General features: G+C 43.1%; 1 protein-coding gene across 1 annotated transcript in view; it reads right to left on the bottom strand.

The window, feature by feature from the left end:
• Nucleotides 1–2,044: 2,044 nt before the first annotated feature.
• Nucleotides 2,045–19,203, bottom strand: part of DTHD1 (death domain containing 1) — a 28,892-nt gene continuing 11,733 nt past the window's right edge. Inside the window, exons 4-9 of the mRNA XM_063309791.1 lie at nt 11,288–11,532; nt 8,899–9,063; nt 7,310–7,599; nt 5,111–5,352; nt 3,693–3,750; nt 2,045–2,491 (exon numbers count right to left, since the gene is read on the bottom strand). Coding sequence (XP_063165861.1) covers nt 2,187–2,491; nt 3,693–3,750; nt 5,111–5,352; nt 7,310–7,599; nt 8,899–9,063; nt 11,288–11,532 — 1,305 coding nt within the window. The 3' untranslated portion in view covers nt 2,045–2,186. The remainder of the gene's footprint in view (nt 2,492–3,692; nt 3,751–5,110; nt 5,353–7,309; nt 7,600–8,898; nt 9,064–11,287; nt 11,533–19,203) is intronic.

Below are 19,203 nucleotides of genomic sequence, written 5' to 3'. Positions count from 1 at the left end.
CTAGGTAAACTTGCAAAGATTTTACATTCCAGTCAAACATGGAATCTATCTGGTTCATCAGCCCTTGATTTCTGTTTAGCCGAGCTACTCTGCCACCAAGGATCTATTTGAAGTTATTACTTTATAGAGGAAAGAAGATTATATTTGCAAAAAGAAAGCTAAGGCTTCATTGTTAATGGCTCAGAGAAAGCACACATACTATTATATCATTTATCCTTATGTGAAAAAATTGATGAGTGTGCTTCCAAGGAATGTATGTTCCAGAATGTTTTGTTCATAACAGAGTTATAACTGACATCCTATTTCGGACTCAGCAAGTCCTTTGACATCTTTATGGATTTATTTAAATCATGTTGCCCCTCTATCTCCATGATCTTAGAACAGCTTAGGGAAAAGCTGCACACATTTTCTAAACCATAGAGATAGAAGGATGGGGACAATGGACTTATGACAATTACTTATCCAAGTCCAGGAAACACCATGGACTCCATAAGTCCATGCTAGCTAAATTATTTCTTCAAAAGGACTGTAAGGATCTGCCATAGTTGACTCAATAAGGCTCATGCATCCAGGGAAAATGCAGATTTCAGATTTATTGATGATGTGTACAGATTAAAGAAAAAAGCCATGACTAAAAAGTTCCAGTACAAACTACTTAAATAAAAGCACACCCCTTCACATTCCATCCCCCTTTCCTTCAACAGTTCAGCATTCCAGCTCTGGCCATCTCCACCTGATATGACCTTGGACCCCACCATTAGATGAAACGTAATTCTTTCTCACTCTCAGCGTCTCTCCCCCTCCCATCTGGAGCTTGACATGCGTTGCTTCATGGCAGAGAGCAGAATCAAAAGATTTAACAATTCTTTGATTGTGGGTTCTGACAAGGACAATGATTCTCCAGCCTTTGCCAAAAGGAAGGCAGAGAAAAGGCACTTAAAGAGGCTGCCTCAGGGAGATGACTCTGCAGCTTGGAGGCAGGTGAGTCAACAGAAATGTGTACCAGGAAAATATTGTTTGTAGGGTTAACACATAGCAAAGGTTAAGATGAAGAAGGCTGTGTTGAAACTAGGACAAAATTGGCTGTATCTATGGGTACATGACTTTCTCCTCAGCTGAAGATACAATATTTCCCCTGAATTCTAAATTTCAGTTATTCCTAAAAAGAAGGTTATTTTTTATTTTTGGAATAAAGGCAAACAGATAATTATCTTGCTGTACAGTAAGAAGTGGAGAACCTGTTTCTGTCCGTCAATTCTTCTAACAAAGTAGCGCTGCCAGATCTGGGCTGCAAAAATCTTGCTCTACCATTAGATGGCAGGAAACAGGTGCAGAAAACCCAAGTCTTTTGCTGCCATCTCCTGGTTGTCTGAGGCTCTGCAACTCATATCTGATAGCCCTAGGCTTGGATGACTGATAAGAATTTGTCTGAGATTTTGGTATTTTCTTTATTTGAAATTTACCATTATATTTCAGCTAAGCTTTTTAATACATTGAGATTGCAATCCTAGCTCACTTTCCTGTGAGTAAACCTCACTCAGCTCAGAAGGACTTCATTCTGAGCAGGCTTGCACAGGATTGTATGGGTGAGGTGCTGATACAATCCTGAATGTACTTTCTTAGACAGAAGCCTACCAAAATCAAGGGAATTTGCTCCAAAATAGATAGGTATAGCTTTGCACAGGAAAACTGGAGTCCTATATCCATTCATTTGGGATTAAATCAATGGGGTGTATTTCTAAGGACTCAGATATAGCAAGACAGCAGTGTAAATCATTCTAACACTGCATGTTAAAATTAATTAAAAACTGGTTGTATTTAGGGGATATTAAGTTTCATTACAACTTGCAATGCTTTCTCCCTTATGTGAAATTTCTGCCTTGAGTTCTCATAAATATAGAAATGTGAAGTAACTGAACAATTGGGGGAAAGCATGATCACTGCAGGGAGAAAAAACTCAAAATCCCCAAATCCAAGCATTGTCTTTGTTTTCTTTTTCTTGGCCCTCTACTGACCAAATGAACAAGTATTCCTAATGTATTGATTAACATTTTGAAAGAGCTTGATTTTAAAATTCATTCACTTGTCCTTCTACCCCAAAATACATTTAGGAGGAACATTCAAGAATACCTTCATTTTTCTACTGAGACATCAAATTTATATCAACCCACCCCACTATTGCATCTCTACCAATGAATTTTCTTCATGACACCTTGGTTTGCCCACATGAATTGGAGATGTTGAGCAAGATCACTCCTGCCACTTTTGCAGAGATAGCGAGAGAGAAGCTTGAGCTTGTCAGCAGATCTTGGGAGATTCCTTCTCCAGAAGCACAGAAGCTCATAGATCTGCTCAGTGAGATTATCAGGACACTTCAGTTTAATAAATTGAAGAGTGCTTCGGTGGAGAGGCAGGTAGAGGGCAAGAGAGTTGGCATTCTCTTCCGATAGCTCTTCTGACAACCAGTACAGCAAGTTGTCCCACATTACCTCTGCTAGTCAAAATATTATAAAGAGATGGAATTGCATGCAATTAGCACTGAACACATATCAGGAAATGAGTTGCATTTTAAAGAACCTGGAATATGATCAGACTCAAAGGAAAAAAGGGTTGATTCATTCTGGAGAGAATCCAGAAAGGGTACGGATACAAGCCAGTAACAAAGTTCCTTTGGGAATGAGCATATCAGAATCTGCTCCACAATATGGGCAAAGGCTCAAAGCACAGAGTTGGAAGGAGCCTTTTAAGCCAACAAGTTCAACTTCTGCTCATTGCAGGAGTTCATATTATCACAATGGTTAACCAGCTTCTGCTTAACATATCCAGGATGGACAACCCAACACCCTTCTGGGTGATTGGTTCCATTATCATGCTGCTATTACTATTAGAAAGTTTCCCTACTTTGCCTTCCTGTAACTTAAGACTGTTATTCCACATCTTGCACTCTGAGACATGTCTGGACTTGAAGCTGGCAACCCTTCAGCTTCTTGAAAAGCACTCTTTAATCATCTTTTCTCAAGTTTAAAAATAACCAGTTTTCTCAGTCTCTTTCCTTCTTCTCTACAGTCGTGATCTGAATCACTGCCCTAATTCCATGTGGCTATGTACTGAAGAACAAACAAACAACAAAAAAAAAATCACATAATTGCAACTGAAATCTGAAAACATGAGCTGGCCACATCATATGTAACCCCTGAAACTATTCAAGTATACTTGTTTAATCTGCAAATTCTATCTTGAGACTTACTCTGAGCAGCAGATCTCAGGGATGCTATCACCTAGACCAGTGTTTCTCAACCTTGGCAACTTGAAGATGTGTAGACTTCAACTCCCAGAATTCCCCAGCCAGAATGGAAGTTGAAGTCCACACATCTTCAAGTTGCCAAGGTTGAGAAACACTGACCTAGACTGATGTTTTAATGGATATTTTTGCTTCTTCTCCATCTCCTGATCTTTGTGATTTCTTGTCTGATACAAAGTTCTGAAGAACTTGGAAGTATGCACACTTTTTTGTGTTTACTGATGCTTCCTAATAAAGAGATTACTCAGTCCTGATTTTCCTGATGGGGCCACATGGCTACACTTGCTTTTGAGTTCAATGAAAGCATAGGATTATGCTGTGAGGCTCCTGAATGTATAGGGTTAAGCTGGGTACCATTTGGTGGTCAAGACAGAGTTGGAAACCTCCTTACCTGATATATCTGTTGAGATTCTTTTTGTGCTTTGGGGACGGCTGATCAGCTTTTCCTTCTATTAAGGGGGAAGATATTAACAGAAAAATAAATATTACTGGAGGTTATTATATGAGCCACAGACAATGGGGCTTCTGCAAAGAAAACCATGTGTGTTCCACCAAATCCCAAAACTCTGAACATGAAATGAATGAAGATAGATCTTTTTTTTCTTGAGTACCTGTGTCATTTAATTATGTGACATAGGAGTGCCTCTTATCTTCACAAAAACCTTTCAAAGAATGAGTAACAGTTTGGACTTCCCAGTGAAACAGAGATTTGAAGCTAGGCCTCTGCAGCCTAAATGAAATAGTAGCTGTTGGAGCTCTGGGTTTTTTCTTCCAAACTCACAGCATAATTAGAGTTATCATTGATTCTTAAATTTCTATGATTGCATAGGACTTCTCTGTGGTTATAAACTGGCTGTGTGTGGTGCAATCCTCTAAGCCTGGTTTATTATAAATGACAATGCATTGTCTAGATCCAGCCTGTTTGGTTAACTGATTGTTCAGTTCCTTGTATGAACCCAGAAAATAGGCTAGGTTAAGCATGGTATGTGAACACAGGTTAAGCAGGTTAAGCATGGTTTGTAAACACAATATTTCCATGATTTGTTGCAGTGTGGCTTTAATTAATTAATTACAGCAACCCATATGTTGCCTACAGATTGAACCATAGGCAGTTTTCACTTCTAGAAACATCAAAGTACAATTCATAGTACAATCAGTAAATTGCCTCCAAATCCATACACTGTTCTACTACTGGTGTCTACTGAGGACTAGCCATTAGAAAAGCCCTATGAGAAAGAACTCTTTTCACCACCTTCCTAAATGACATAAAGGGAAGACAAGTTATTCCACAGGGAGAGAGCTGAGAAGCCCATCCTACAAGGCTTGCCTCTTGATCTCTCAAGGGAGAGGAATTTGTAGTGCCTTCTCCCTGCCTTTCAGCTAGACCATGTTGGGTGGGAAGTTTCTACCTGGCATAGAAGTGGTTGCTTTTGGGAAAAGGAATAACAGACCACCCTTTCTCTCCTAACAGGATTACCAGCAAAGGATGCACCTGGCAGGGGACACCAAAGAGTTTGGCTCTTCTCTAATCCATTACAGGTCACTCTTTGCAATCTGTTGGAATTCTCCCAGGTTCTAGTCTGATCCAGTAATTCAATGGAAGAGAGACCCTGATATCATGGAGAAACTATGTACAAAGTGTGTTTGGATGGGGAGACTGGTAGGAAGTACAAAAGGAAAAGATATAATGTAATAGATAACATGATAGAAAAAGTAATTTTTCTGAGTCCTTTTATGGAGAGCATTTTGGAATCCGGCTAACAAATATTATTACAGACTGCAAACTCCTCATGTTAGGAAACAGCTCACCTTTGGCAAAGTTAGACCCAATTTACACAGGAAGGAATCCTGCTCATGGTCTTCCAGCAGAAGAGGTTCTACATTCTTGAGAACAGCTTCTTTTGTCACTTTGTAAAATAAGGCAGTGCCTTTATAATGGGGAGAACTGTAGTTGCCAAATTCATCCACCTCTTTGATTTGGAGAGCAAGTCTTGGCTTTCGTTGAGCATGAAAAGCAAGCTTGTAGTTTTTTCCACAGACTTCCCCATCATCTGCACATGTACAAGACAAATGTTAAGCTAAGAGTCAATTTTTTTAAAAGTCAAATGCTATAACTGATTGATTGATTTAATTTTGCATAGACCTTCCTTGCTTACTGTTTTGAATCTCCAAAACAGATGGTTGATTTAGGGTTTTGTGATTGTGAGATTGAAGTGATTGCTTCCAACAACCGAACTGCATTTGAAGAATTCATAGAAAAACTCTGCTCCCTGCTCCCCAAATCAAACTGATAATCCAAACAGGATCAACTAAATTCAGACAGCTTAATTTGGAAAGGTAATTTAAATATATGGTTTGGAAGCCAGCTGAAACATTTTGAATTGTATCAAGGATCCAAACTGGGTGTGACTCAATGTGAACATCCCTATTATTTACCACTCTTGTAATAAAACAGGTGTCTGTTTGTGTGCGTGTAATAGTGCCTTTTCCTTGAGGAAAATAATGAATCCAAAGTCATGACACATGGAGCTTCCTACCATATGGCTGGATTTCATTACCTCTGTAATTAAAATACAAAACTTACACTGTTACATTTCCCTGGGAATGAACCCTTGTTCTTAAAGTCACCTCCAACCACAATTTTCAGCCTGGGCTGTTAGAAAAAAATATCCTGTTCTGAGCAGTCCAACTCATGGGGCTAATTTGATACTGAACATCAGCATCATAGCTGATTATGAAATTCATAATCAAAATTCACTCATAATTTCAACAGGAGTAACAGGATTCATTGTCTCCCAAGGCAGTGATTTTGTACTTCCTGTGCTTTCAGAAGACCATCCCAAAAGATTTTATTTTTTTTAATTTTGTCACTGTGATCATATTGTTCTGTGGGCAAAGACTTCCTTCTGAGCTATGGAAGCAAGTTTGTATCAAGGCTAGCTCCTTTTTTGGAATCTAGCTGTTGGGCTGAGGGAGGAATCTTGGCAGTCCATTGGACCCAAAACAAGCAGGGGGAAGAGAATTGTTCAAACATCATCTTCAGACATGTGGCAAAAGCAGATAAGCAGAAAATAATGCAGACAGGCTGTGAGAAAGAGACTGGTTAGGCCTCTCTCTAAAGAGATTTCATTTTCTGATGAATGCAGTTAATCTGGCACTAGCCCTGTTCACCCAACAAATATATGGTAGAGCTGGTGTTTTGTTATAGGCTGATTACATTTTATGTTTGCAATTACTGTATAGCGTTCTCCATGTGTATTGATTGTGTTTTTCATGAATTTGATTTGTCTTCGATTCTTTCTCATTGTCAGCTGCCTTCAATGTCTTTTTCCTCCCTTTCAGGTGGAAAAAATGGGTTATAAATCCAATTAGAAGTAATCAAAATAATAGAACAAAGATGCCGGTGAGGGAGAAGGGATTGTCTCTGTGGCCTGTTCTCCAAGGTCCTTGAGTTCACTGAAAGCAGACTTCCTTTATATGGGGGAGGAACGCTGGAACTTTCCAGACTGACCGTAGAGATTTAAATCAGAACTAGAAGGATACGTTCTCTCCCCCATTCCAGGTTTATTCTGAAGCCTCAGTGGTGGAACAGCAGCAGCAAGAAGGTGGAAAACTGAGCTGAATTGTTTACTCAGTGTTCAAATGCCTTATATATATTTAGGAAGCACAGAAACCCCTAACCACATATTTTGGAAACTGTGATGGCTCTTTCCTGCCAGTGCAAACCGCATGTCTGAACAGAACTTTAGTATAGAGGTAGGACTGATTAAACCCCTACAAATATCAGGAGCATTGAATTATAAAATCCATAAATACGTTGAATTCACAAAACAATGGAGTGCTTATTATAAGAAGGGAGGGAAGAAGCTGACCACACAAAATACCATTGTCAAGGAAGCAAAAGTAAGTATTTTATCTTTGAAGGCTCATTTTTAAAGCCCAAACAGCATGACCAATAGCCTGCAATGGTGTTGTGCAGAATGAAATCATGAATTAAAATTGATTTACCTGAAGCAAAAATGTTTCCACTGAATTTAAAGTAAATCTGCTCTCCTTCTCTCATTTTAAATGGCTTAGAAGGCTCTGGAGGGCCAGAATATCCCTCTTCATGTAGACACTGCAGCTCCATGTTTAATTCCTTGGATGGAACCAGTATGACAATGATCTTGTAAGGGTCTTCTCTATTCTGGTATAGTACTACTTTCACCATGATGTCATGGATGGTATTTTCCAGATCCTGAATAAACTGAACGAGTTGTGTGTTGTCCATTGCAGAAGATAAGCGAACAATAATAAATCTGCATTAAAATAAAGATTGTGTTCACACCAGCAACTTGTATCTTAAGTCAACAGTAGAGCATGTTGTAGATGTTAAGAGGATGCTGTAGAATCCAACACACATGGAAAGCTACAGCAGTTAAATTAAACAAGTGTTGGCTTTTGCCTTCTTCAGTAAGAGAGATGGGATTTTCAGTCAGTCCAGACATGGGTTCTCCATGTCTGGAGGCTTTAAGAAGAGACTAACAGCCACCTCTCAGGAATGATGTAGTTGGCTTTCCTGCACATTTCAGGGTTGGACTATTTGATCCTTGGGATCCTTTTGAACTCAGTGGTTCTATGATTCTAAGCCTGATTCTCCTGTTTTGATCAAGGGTCAAGAATAACATTAAAAAGCTGTTTAACTCTCGTAATAGGATGGCCTCACATGCCAGGATAATTATTAAAAAGAGAAAATTTTAAAAAGGAAGAAAACAGAGATTTGGCTTCCACTGAAGATGCCCAGGGCTTCACTTAAATCTGCACTCTAAATAATTTGCTTTACTATCTTCTAATATCTATCTATCTATCTATCTATCTATCTATCTATCTATCTATCTATCTATCTATCTATCTGTTAGGTGGCTTTCAAATCATGAGAACCCCTTCAGGAAGACTACTGCAAAACAGTTTTAACTTGATGTATCCCCACTTGGGAACTGTTTACTAAAGGAAAGTGAGGTAGAATTTTCTAAATGAAGACATGAAAATCTACCTTATGTCAAGGGTGTGGTCCACAAATCAACTTCCAAACTTGTTGCCAAATTGTAGCTTTCGGCATGATGCAAGGGAAAAGCAGTAAGTGTACATGGAGTTAGCATATTAAGGGCATTTAATTTGATTTAATTTATAAGCAATCAATTGTCATGTTTGTCCTCTGTAGCAGGTCTGTCAAAGGCTAAATGCAGTATTGGTTATGAAAAAAAAAATGTGGTTCCTGATGGTTCAGTCTAGCCAGAATGCAGTATGTTATTTGGTCAAAGAGGCCCTGTGCTACCTCATGCCACCAAATTTTAGTTTAGAAAGAATCAGGCCCAATGGGACCTATGTTGTGTAACTGAAATGACACATTGCAGATATTGAGTTAAAAAGTGAAAACTGAGTGAATGATCTGCCCTCCCTGCACCCACTTAAAGATCTGAAACAGGATTAATAGATGCCATGCTCCCTGTAGTAAATTATGAATTTCAACAATCAATGTGTCAAATATTTTAGAATTTTATACAGTGCAGAGTAAATCAGTGTCATCCCATTCATCTATCCACTTGATTTCATCTCACCTTTCCAAGGGTTCATCTAATTCAAATGACACAAGACCGTTCCTTGCATTTCGCACTATGATGTCATCCAATAGAACCCAGTCTTCTTCACTGTTTCTGTAGCCCAGTACTTTCAACGGTTCCTTGAGGTTCTTCCTGTGTTTTCTTGGGGAGGCACTCAGACCTCTGGAAAACCAAAGGCATGACAAAGAATATACTGTATCTCTATCTATACATCTCTATCGCTTCCTCTTTTCTCATATCCCTACTAGCTGGTTTTTGTGATCCAACACCAACTTTTCTTTTGAAGTAGATTCCCATATCCTTACTAACTGGGTTCTCTTTAACTGCAACAAATACATATTTCTTCAATGGCCCCAGTTTTCAACTCTCAAAATGCTGCAGCCAGAAAGACTAAAGAGAAAGCCAGCTGGGGATTACAGGACGTGAAAGCTGTTTTAGTATATTTTAATTAAATTTTCATTATAGATAAAACCAGACCTATTGGGGGTTGAAAGGTTTCTACTATTTTTCATTAAAATTATACAAAGGAAAAAATGCTGCTTGGGAAAGATTGCTAAGAAGTTCTGACTGGCTTTTAATGATCTTAAGATGCTGATGTTCAAGTTAGCAATGCCTGACAGTTTGTAGCTCAACAAACAGATGTTTAAATCAGCTTTCTTCATTCTTTTTCTCTCCACATGTATTAGACTACATCTCCCATGATCATTAGCCAGCATAATCTCTGGTTATTCTGGTTGGAGATGGTGAGAATTATGGTCCATACAACTGAAGGACATCATTTGGTAGAAAGCTTGCATAAATATGTATTTTTTAGAACCACTGTGCTTTTGCCTACCAAGAGACAACCCATAAACAATGTGTTCATTTCCTTAGCTTCTACAATGTTTCTCTGTTTCAGAACAATGGCTTCTTAACAGTGCTTCAGTGCATGTTCTAGTCTCTCAACATCTTATTAGGAATTCTTCAACAGTTGAAGAAACGTGTTCCTGAAAAAAACAGTTTGTTTTCCGGTACCAATGTCCTCTTGCAAGCTATATTCCCTTGGGCATTGGGGAATACTAGACTATACTCCCATGGCAAATAAATCTACCATGGAAACTCCAAGGACAGATAATTGAGAAATTGCCATTCTAAGATGCATTACTATCAGGTATTTATGGAGTTAAATATTCAGCTCTTGATGTCTACTCTATAACACACACTTTTGCTGCTTCCCTGGACTGAGGAGAAAGTTGAAATCTACTTCGTAAACATACCCTGCTTCCTGAGACGAATAAACGATTCCATCATACTGCTCAATTATGCATGCACTGTCAGATTTCTCTTTTATATTTCTAGGAATTGTTCTGGTTACTTCTCTACTGCTGGGTCCAAATTTCCTAAAAGCAGCTTTCAGGGACATGGAATAATTGGATGTTGTGAACTTCAGGATGAAACTATGCACTGTTCTTGATCTGAACTGCATTAACAGAGACTGTATATCTTCCCCACATATTATGGATTCATTGATCCCAATTTGTGACTTATGCTACTCCTTACATTGGATCCAGATAACTGTATTAAAAAAAATTATACATGAAGGAGGTAGAGAGAAGTCTCCTGAACAAACAGCGAGGAGACAGGAAGTCAGGCTCTGGCCCTCCTTCCTTGTGTACAAGTGTTTGTGACTGTTGAGGAAAGTCTGGAGCAGCACTTCAACAACATACATCCATTATAATCTTCCATGTGCAATCTATCTGGGAGCCATGAATGGGAAAGGTTCTCATTCTCAACATTACAAGAGTTTAAGTGGGCTCAGCCAAATATTGTCACAGTTCCTTTTTTAGGCTTTCCCCAACTACGGAAGAGAAAGATTGCCTCTGTCATGTTCACTGTTCAGATGAGGTTACATCGTAACGGTTCGCTTGCCATGGTGCTGACACGTGTACTGGCTGGGAGGTGCTGCTGGGAACCTTGTACAATAAACAGGCTGGATGGTGCCAGGCAGGAATGTGTTTTGGCTAGCTCTTAAATGTCAAGGTCGTTTAGCCCGTTGATCAGCGGTGCTTGTTAGGAGCACCTGGGAATGTGGGGAGGGCTGCTTGTGAGGGAGGGGGCAGGGTGATGTTTGCAAAGACGCTATTTAGTTTGAGTTTGGGCGCGCTTTCCTCATTCTCAGCTTTTTACATGTTTGCACTCTTTTCTAAATAAATCAAGAACCTGAATCAAGATTCTGAGTCTGCAAGTTTTATTTAGATTAAGGCATTCGTCACAGCCTCCTCTCCATGACTAAATTGGAATAGCTGAAGAAGAAGACTGCAAATAACTTATGGATTCCTGGTCTACCTTAGAAATTTCCTGAACAATGTACATTATTTTCAAGGATGTGTTCCTTCTTATTACTCACCGAAAAGAATGAATACTTGTAACTCTGGGGACAGAAGCACTTGTTGCTCTTGCAGGATCTGTCTCAATACCCTCTCTTCTTTTTTCTTGATTTGGAGGGCAAGGTAGAACAACAGTGACAGATCTGTTGAAAGGCAGGGACGAAGAATGTTCCAGATGGACCAGAGGGCTGGTTGACACGACTGAATGATATACATCCTGTCTTGTTTTCAACATTGAAAGTGTGGATTGATCAACTGGTTGCACCTGTGCATAATTAATACGATTACTGGCATGATTATCATCATCATCCATCTCTCATTCAGAGTATTTGTTCATATACTCTCACACCACGTACTCCACATCAATACATTAAAATAATAAAATTAAAACATTATGCAGTGATACCTGTTTTACCCTAAAGAACAAAGCTATTCAGTCATGCCTCTGATTGCAGTGATGATTGAGCAGAATTTTGCAGCTCTCCACTGACCCTGACCACCACTGACTTGTCACCTAAAGGAAGGATCAGGTTTTCGACTCCTCAGTTTCCATGGTAGTTGGTTAACAGAGGCATAATTAAATCCTGGCCCCAAGCTGAATATAAGGGACAATGAAGAAGGATATGAACAACTTATTCAACTTCTCTCATTAGGCAAGGCAGAGATGTTTCTGCAGGGGAAAGCCTTCTGTACATTGGGCAATGCTGGCAAGATAGAAAGTGGCTGGAAACGTTCTTCCAAACTAGCCTACAATTTGTACAATTTTGGGCTAGAACTTAGATCTAGATAGTACGGATTAGAACAAATAAAGCTGTCTCAAAACCAAATTGTGCATGAAGTTATAAAACTTTAATGAACAGACCAAAACAAAACAAAACAAAAAACAGAAACTTCTTTTTGGTGGTGGGGGTGTCTGACTTGTTTTGAATGGAAAACCTGTTACATGGAAATTGAGGGCTGGACCACAGAAATAGATTCTCCGTGCCCCACTTATCACTAAGACACTGGTGCATCAACACTGGAAAGACAAATTGATAGCCTTAATTACTCAGAGGACTGAAGACCTGATATTTCTTGTAATTTATGAATAAGCTGATTACAGAAATAGATTATATGTGACAATGAAATACAGTTCTGTTTTGAAACTGTGCAAACTTTCTGTGTATATGAGAAGCCTTCGTATATATGTAATTTTGTGGTTGTGATTGTTTTCATTTTTTAACCTTTCTTTCTTTTCTATCGTTTTCTTTTTACTTTTTTCTGTTATGTTGAATTAATGGATAAAGGCAGCAGCCTCAGGAAAACTAGAAGATGATTTCCAAACTGGCTTTCCCAGTTATACTGGGTGGTGATCAACTGCCTCCCACTGATACTATTTGATGTATAGCTGAGTTTGGATTGCAATAAGGGGTTATATTGTATTGTACTGTAAGATGTCCCAATGGAATTCAGAGACTAATGCATATGGGCAGAAATCAGTGCCAAAGTCCAAATCCAGACACAAATCAATCACAAATCAATTACTGGAACTGGGTTTTATCTGCTTTGCACACCCCTATACTGTATCTACAAAACTAGCATTGCAGGCCTTGCTTGTTTTAGTTTGAACAGTTGAAGCTACATAGCCAGGCAAAGTGGCTGTTGGCCAAGCACATGCCAAAATGGGCATGGTTGGTAAGAAAAATAAAAGCAAATGCTAAGGAAACACATCCAGTGTTGTTATAGCCATGAAACAATAGCAGCGACAAATCAAGGCAAGTAGAAAACAAACATCTGATAAGTCTCAATGGTGCATTGAGGAGGGGGTGTCATGTTCGCCATTTCAATGTCTTTGATGCATCGTAACGTTTCGCATGTCATTAATTGGATGCGTGTTTCATCTTTCTCGGGAGGATGGGAACGGTTATCTTTTGGCTTTGCTTTGGAATGTATTTGTATTATCTACTGCGCTCAAGGTTACTTTCCCAGGCTAGCAACTCTGACGTTTGCTAGCACCTGTGCCGGGCGGGGCTGTTACGAGGGAGGCGGGATACGTTTGCACCAAGGGTTTAAGTTTGTATTTGGCGCGCTTTTGCTCATTCTCAGCTTTCTCTGTATTTGTCTTTAGTACTCTAATAAATCAGATTTCATTTAGCAGCCTCTTGTGAGTCTGAGTATTTGGGGCTAGGGCAATCATTACATAAAGCTGAGAATTTAAGTTCCTAACTCCGCTGGCCCCTGTCCAGGAAAGACAAGCGTCTAACCCTGTGAGGGAGAGAGCCCGCGATGACTGAACCCGACATCATGATGATGGAGGAAGGGGAACCGGACTCGACCGTGAGGCAGTCCGGCCGACCGTCCCAAGGTGGGGAGCTGTCAGCCATCCGAGAGGAGGCGAGCTCCGAGTCGGAGAGTGAAGCCGGGGGGCTGAAAACGGCCCCAGAGACCACCGTAAATTCTCCGGGCGAGCTGCTCACCTGGGATGAGACCCAAGGAGATGCCACGGCAGCGGGGGGTCCCTCCTGGAGGCAGAGATACCCATTATCCCCCAACGTGGTGCAGGTGCAGCCAACGGAGGGCTCACCCACTCCGGATCGGATCCGAGTGTTGGAGTCCAAAATGGATTCGTTGGAGGCTATATTGAAACAGCTGAGCTTGGATGTGACCTCGTTGCGAGAGGTCCGGGAAGAATCAAGCCAAAGGCATTCAACCCCCTCTTCCCAGGGGCTGTCCCCGGAACGGCGACGGGTGGTGCGGAGGCGCGAAGGGGACCAGTCGGTCCAGATGGAAATCGCAGCATCGCCAGGGCGATCGCCCCGGGGCCCCGTGCCGCCCCGAGCCAGGGAAACACAAGCCGCGGCAGCACCGGTGGTGGGGCGCAGCGCGGCGGGAGGCGGCATGCGAGACTTCCCTGTCAAGTTTGATGGGGACCCGACCAAACTCTCGTTCTTCCTGACGAACGCGAAAGCCTATATGGAAGAATGGGGGGCGTTTTTCCAATCGGAAAAGGCAAGGATCATCACCATTGCCACCAAACTGAAGGGGAGGGCGGCAGACTGGTATGTCCAGATGTGCCAGTCGGAGGCGCCTGAACTGGAAAGTCTCGAGGAGTTCCTCGGGGCGTTGAAGCAACACTTCGAGGACCCCTTAGCAAAGGAGAGAGCAAAGCGAGCCCTGAAGGAACTCAAGCAGGGGTTCAGATCAGTGGCCGATTATGCTTTGGAGTTTAAAGCGCTAGCTGGGAAGGTGGATGACTGGTCCCAAGCAACCATTATCGAGCTCTTCAAGGATGGCTTGAATACAGAAGTGCTACGCTGGTCCCTGGGGAGGGACGACCCATACACGCTGTATGAGTGGATCCTGCTGGCGGGGAGGGCTGAACATGCCCAGGAGATCTTTGCCCAGCGGAAGACCGCCAAGTTGGAGCGGGAGGTGAAGCCCAGCCGCCCATCGACCACCGGGGGGAAACCGGGACAACGACCCTGGGACGAGGAGCGGGAGAAGCGATACGCAAAAGGCTTGTGTCTGAGATGTGGTAAGGAGGGGCATCGAGTGGCAGCATGCCCGAAGGCGAAGGTAGAGGAACGGCCCGGAAAACCGCCAGCAAAGTCCCCTGCATTGCCGAGGAAACAGAACGCTGCGGTGGCTGAAACCGAGGGAGACGATGTGATGTTCTTCGAAATTGAGGGGGAGACCGAAATCCCGCAGCCGGCGGGAAACGCCAGCCACCTGCTCTAAAGGGCGCCGCTGGGCAGGTGGTAGAGGACGGGCGCGAGCCTCCATCGGTGAGTGGCACTTACCGCATACTCATGGTGAAATTGAAATTGGGCTCCCAATCCAAGACTGTGGAAGTATGGGCCATGATTGATTCGGGGTGTTCCCGGTGTCTTATGCACCCCGACGTGGTGGCGGCTTTGGAGCTCCCCACGTTCCCTTTACAGCGACCCATCGCTTTTACTCAATTGGATGGGTCCGTGGCAGGGGGCAAACCGGTCACCCATTTTACAGGGCGTGTAGCCTTGCAACTGGGCAGTCACCAGGAAGGGTTGTCTTTTGTCGTGGCTCCTGTTGGGGGGCCATTGGTGGTGTTGGGGGTACCCTGGTTGGTGCAGCAAAACCCCCAAATAAACTGGGTCTACCGAACTATCACGTTTAGGGATGGGTTTTATCAAGCGGCAGAGGGGAAGGGTGCCCCAGAGGAGATGGTGGGGGTTGCGGCAGCTGCGACTCCGCCTTACCCGGCCTCTCCTCTGGAAGGCTTGCCGGCCGAGTACTGGATGTTTGCTGATGTATTCGGTGAAAAGGAAGCCGATCAGTTGCCCCCCCATCGAAAGACGGACTGTGCCATAGAACTGTTGCCCAACACCCAATTGCCTAAACCAAAAATTTATTCCATGACGCAGAAGGAACTGACTCTGTTGAGGGAATTTGTGGACAAAAATCTGGCGCGCGGATTTATTGAGCCGGCGAATTCATCCGTGGGGGCGCCGGTTCTTTTTCGCCCAAAAAAGGACGGGACATTGAGACTTTGTACGGATTTCCGCGGATTAAATGCCGTCTCAATTTCCAACAAATATCCCTTGCCATTGATAAAGGACATGTTGTCACATCTGGCCAAGGGCAAGATCTTCTCTAAGCTTGATTTAAGAGAAGCCTACTATCGTGTACGAATCAAGGAGGGGGATGAGTGGAAAACTGCATTCAATTGCCCGTTGGGAGCTTTCCAGTATAAGGTGTTGCCGTTTGGGTTGGCTGGGGCCCCTGGGGTATTTATGCAATTAATCAATGAAGTTTTGCATGAACATCTGTTCAAAGGTGTACTAGTGTATTTGGATGATGTGTTGATTTATACTGAAACCATGAAAGAGCATGTAGCTCTGGTAAAGCAAGTATTGTGTAAACTCAGATCTGCTGAATTGTATGCCAAGCTGTCGAAATGTGCCTTTCATCAAACCCAAATTGACTACTTGGGGTATAGGATTTCAGCTAAAGGCATAGAAATGGACCCTGCCAAGGTGCAGGCTATCATGGACTGGGAGAGTCCCCGCACCCGCAGGCAACTTCAAAGTTTCCTGGGGTTCAGCAACTACTACAGATTGTTCATAAGGGGGTTCGCTGAGATTGCCTTGCCCCTAACTGAGCTGCTGCGAACCAAAGGGGTGGGAGATACTAGGAGAGTCAAGAATCCCGGAGCGCTGTTGAGGTGGACGCCTGCTTGTCAGACGGCGTGTAATGATTGCCCCAGCCCCAAATACTCAGACTCACAAGAGTCTAAATGAAATCTGATTTATTAGAGTACTAAAAGCAAATACAGAGAAAGCTGAGAATGAGCAAAAGCGCGCCAAATACAAACTTAAACCCTTGCTTCAAACGTATCCCGCCTCCCTCATAACAGCCCCGCCCGGCACAGGTGCTAGCAATCGTCAGAGTTGCTAGCCTGGGAAAGTAACCTTGAGCGCAGTAGATAACACAAACACATTCCGAAGCAAAGCCAAAATATAATCGTTCCCATCCTCCCTAGACAAATGCAACACGCATCCAGTTAATGACATGCGAAACGTTACGATGCATCAAATACATTGAAACGGCGCACATGACATACCGCCCTCCAAAAATACCCCTAGGGACCTGGTTTCGAGGGATAAGCGGAGTGGAAACGGGCCACTAGAACCGGGGAAGCCACATCTGATGCAGCGACCCACTCAGGATGAAGGAAATGCTTCCAACGAACTAAATATTGCAAAGTATTGCGAAGGCGTCGAGAGTCCAAAATTTCTTTAACTTCAAAGTGTTGCTGACCATCAATCATGATGGGGGTGGGAGGTGGAGGTTGCCGATGCCAACGGTCAGAAGGAATAGTCGGTTTGAGTAAGCTGCAATGAAAAACAGGGTGTAAGCGTTTCAGGTTATGAGGCAAATCAAGTTTAAAAGTCACAGGGTTGATCTGAGCTACAATTGGGAAAGGACCCACAAACTTAGGTGCAAGTTTCTTGGAAGGTTGTGATGACTTGATAAACTTGGTAGAAAGGTACACTGAGTCCCCAACTTGGAATGCAGGTTGGGGGGCCCGCTTCCGATCAGCATACAATTTATAATCCGCTTGAGCATCAGCCAATGCATTTTGAATCATTGGCCAAGAGTCAGCCAGTTGTGTTGACCAATCATCTGTAGTGACCGCACCTGCAGGAGGTTGTGGGAGATCAGTGATAGGGACAAAGTCTTTACCCAGAACCACCCGAAACGGGGTCTGTCCAGTGCTTTGATGCACGGCATTGTTGTAAGCCACTTCAGCAAACGGTAGAAGGTCTACCCAATTGTCCTGCTGATAATTCAGAAAAGCGCGCAGGTACTGCTCTAGAGTGGAGTTAACCGCCTCAGTGGCCCCGTCCGTTTGAGGATGCCAAGCCGTGGAGAGGGCTTGCTTCGTGCCTAACAGCTTGAGAAACGCCCGCCAAAACTGAGAGGTAAATTGTGTACCTCTGTCTGAAATCAAGCGGGAGGGACATCCGTGTAGCCTGTACACGTGTACAAGGAATAGGCGGGCTAATTGACGTGCTGACGGAATGGACACGCAGGGAATAAAGTGGGCTTGTTTGGAGAAATAATCTTTGACCACCCAAATGACCATTTTGCGTTGGCTGGGTGGTAGCTCTACAATAAAATCCATGGAGATTTCTTCCCAAGGGGAAGAGGGGGCTGCTACCGGCTGCAACAGCCCCTGGGGCTTGCCCACCTTGCGTTTGGACATTGCACAAACAGTGCAGGAAGCAATGTAGTCTTTGACATCTTTATGTAATGTGGGCCACCAGAATTGTCTCCGAACGAGGTGCAAGGTTTTTACAAACCCGAAGTGACCCGCGAGTTTGTCATCGTGTGAACGTGTTAACACGTCTTTTCGGAGGCTTTCAGGAACGTAGAGGCGGTCGGACTTCCAAGCGAAGCCTCTGTCAAAAGTAACATTGTCTTTATTCGCAAGCAACCAAGTATCCGTTTTTAATTCTTTTAAAAACTTTTGTTGCAATTGGGAGGGAATTGACAAAGAGCTTGGCTGAGCAGCGCTCGTGGTGGGCGGTTGTTGCGCGCGCGTTTGGCTACGCGTCACAGCTTGCATGCCCAATTGGGGCGCTGACCATAGGGTGCTCACCACATCTGGCGCCGCCCCAGAGTCTTGAGGTTGCCTGGACAAGGCATCAGCCAAGAAGTTCTTTTTCCCTGGAATAAATTTGAACTGAAAATTGAATCGATTGAAAAATTGAGCCCAACGAACCTGTTTAGGGCTCAGTTTTCGAGGGGTACTAAGTGCCTCCAAGTTTTTATGATCAGTCCATACCTCAAAGGGGTGATTAGCCCCTTCCAACAGATGCCGCCAAGCCTCTAATGCAGCTTTCACTGCGAATGCCTCCTTTTCCCAAACATGCCAACGCCTCTCAGTTTCGGAGAACTTGCGGGATAAATATGCACAAGGCTTGAGGCATCCTGCCTCGTCTTTTTGCATCAACAATGCGCCAATAGAATAATCGGAGGCATCAGCCTGTACAACAAAAGGCTTTGAAGGATCAGGGTGTTGTAAAATGGGCTCTCTGACGAAAGCTGCTTTCAGCCGCTCAAACGCCGTTTGACAAGCAGGCGTCCACCTCAACAACGCTCCGGGATTCTTGACTCGCCTAGTATCTCCCACCCCTTTCGTTCGAAGCAGGTCCGTTAGGGGCAAGGCAATCTCAGCGAACCCCCTTATGAATAATCTGTAATAGTTGCTGAACCCCAAGAAACTTTGAAGCTGCCTGCGGGTACGGGGACTCTCCCAGTCCATGATAGCCTGTACCTTGGCAGGGTCCATTTCTATACCTTTATCAGAAATCCTATACCCCAAGTAGTCAATTTGGGTCTGATGAAAGGCACATTTGGATAGCTTTGCATACAATTCAGCAGATCTGAGTTTACACAAGACTTTCTTTAC

Source organism: Candoia aspera, chromosome 8 (assembly GCF_035149785.1).
Source record: "Candoia aspera isolate rCanAsp1 chromosome 8, rCanAsp1.hap2, whole genome shotgun sequence".
Classification (NCBI taxonomy): Eukaryota; Metazoa; Chordata; class Lepidosauria; order Squamata; family Boidae; genus Candoia; species Candoia aspera.
Note: the sequence above shows the minus strand (reverse complement) of the source record. Positions and strands in the feature narration are given on the sequence as shown.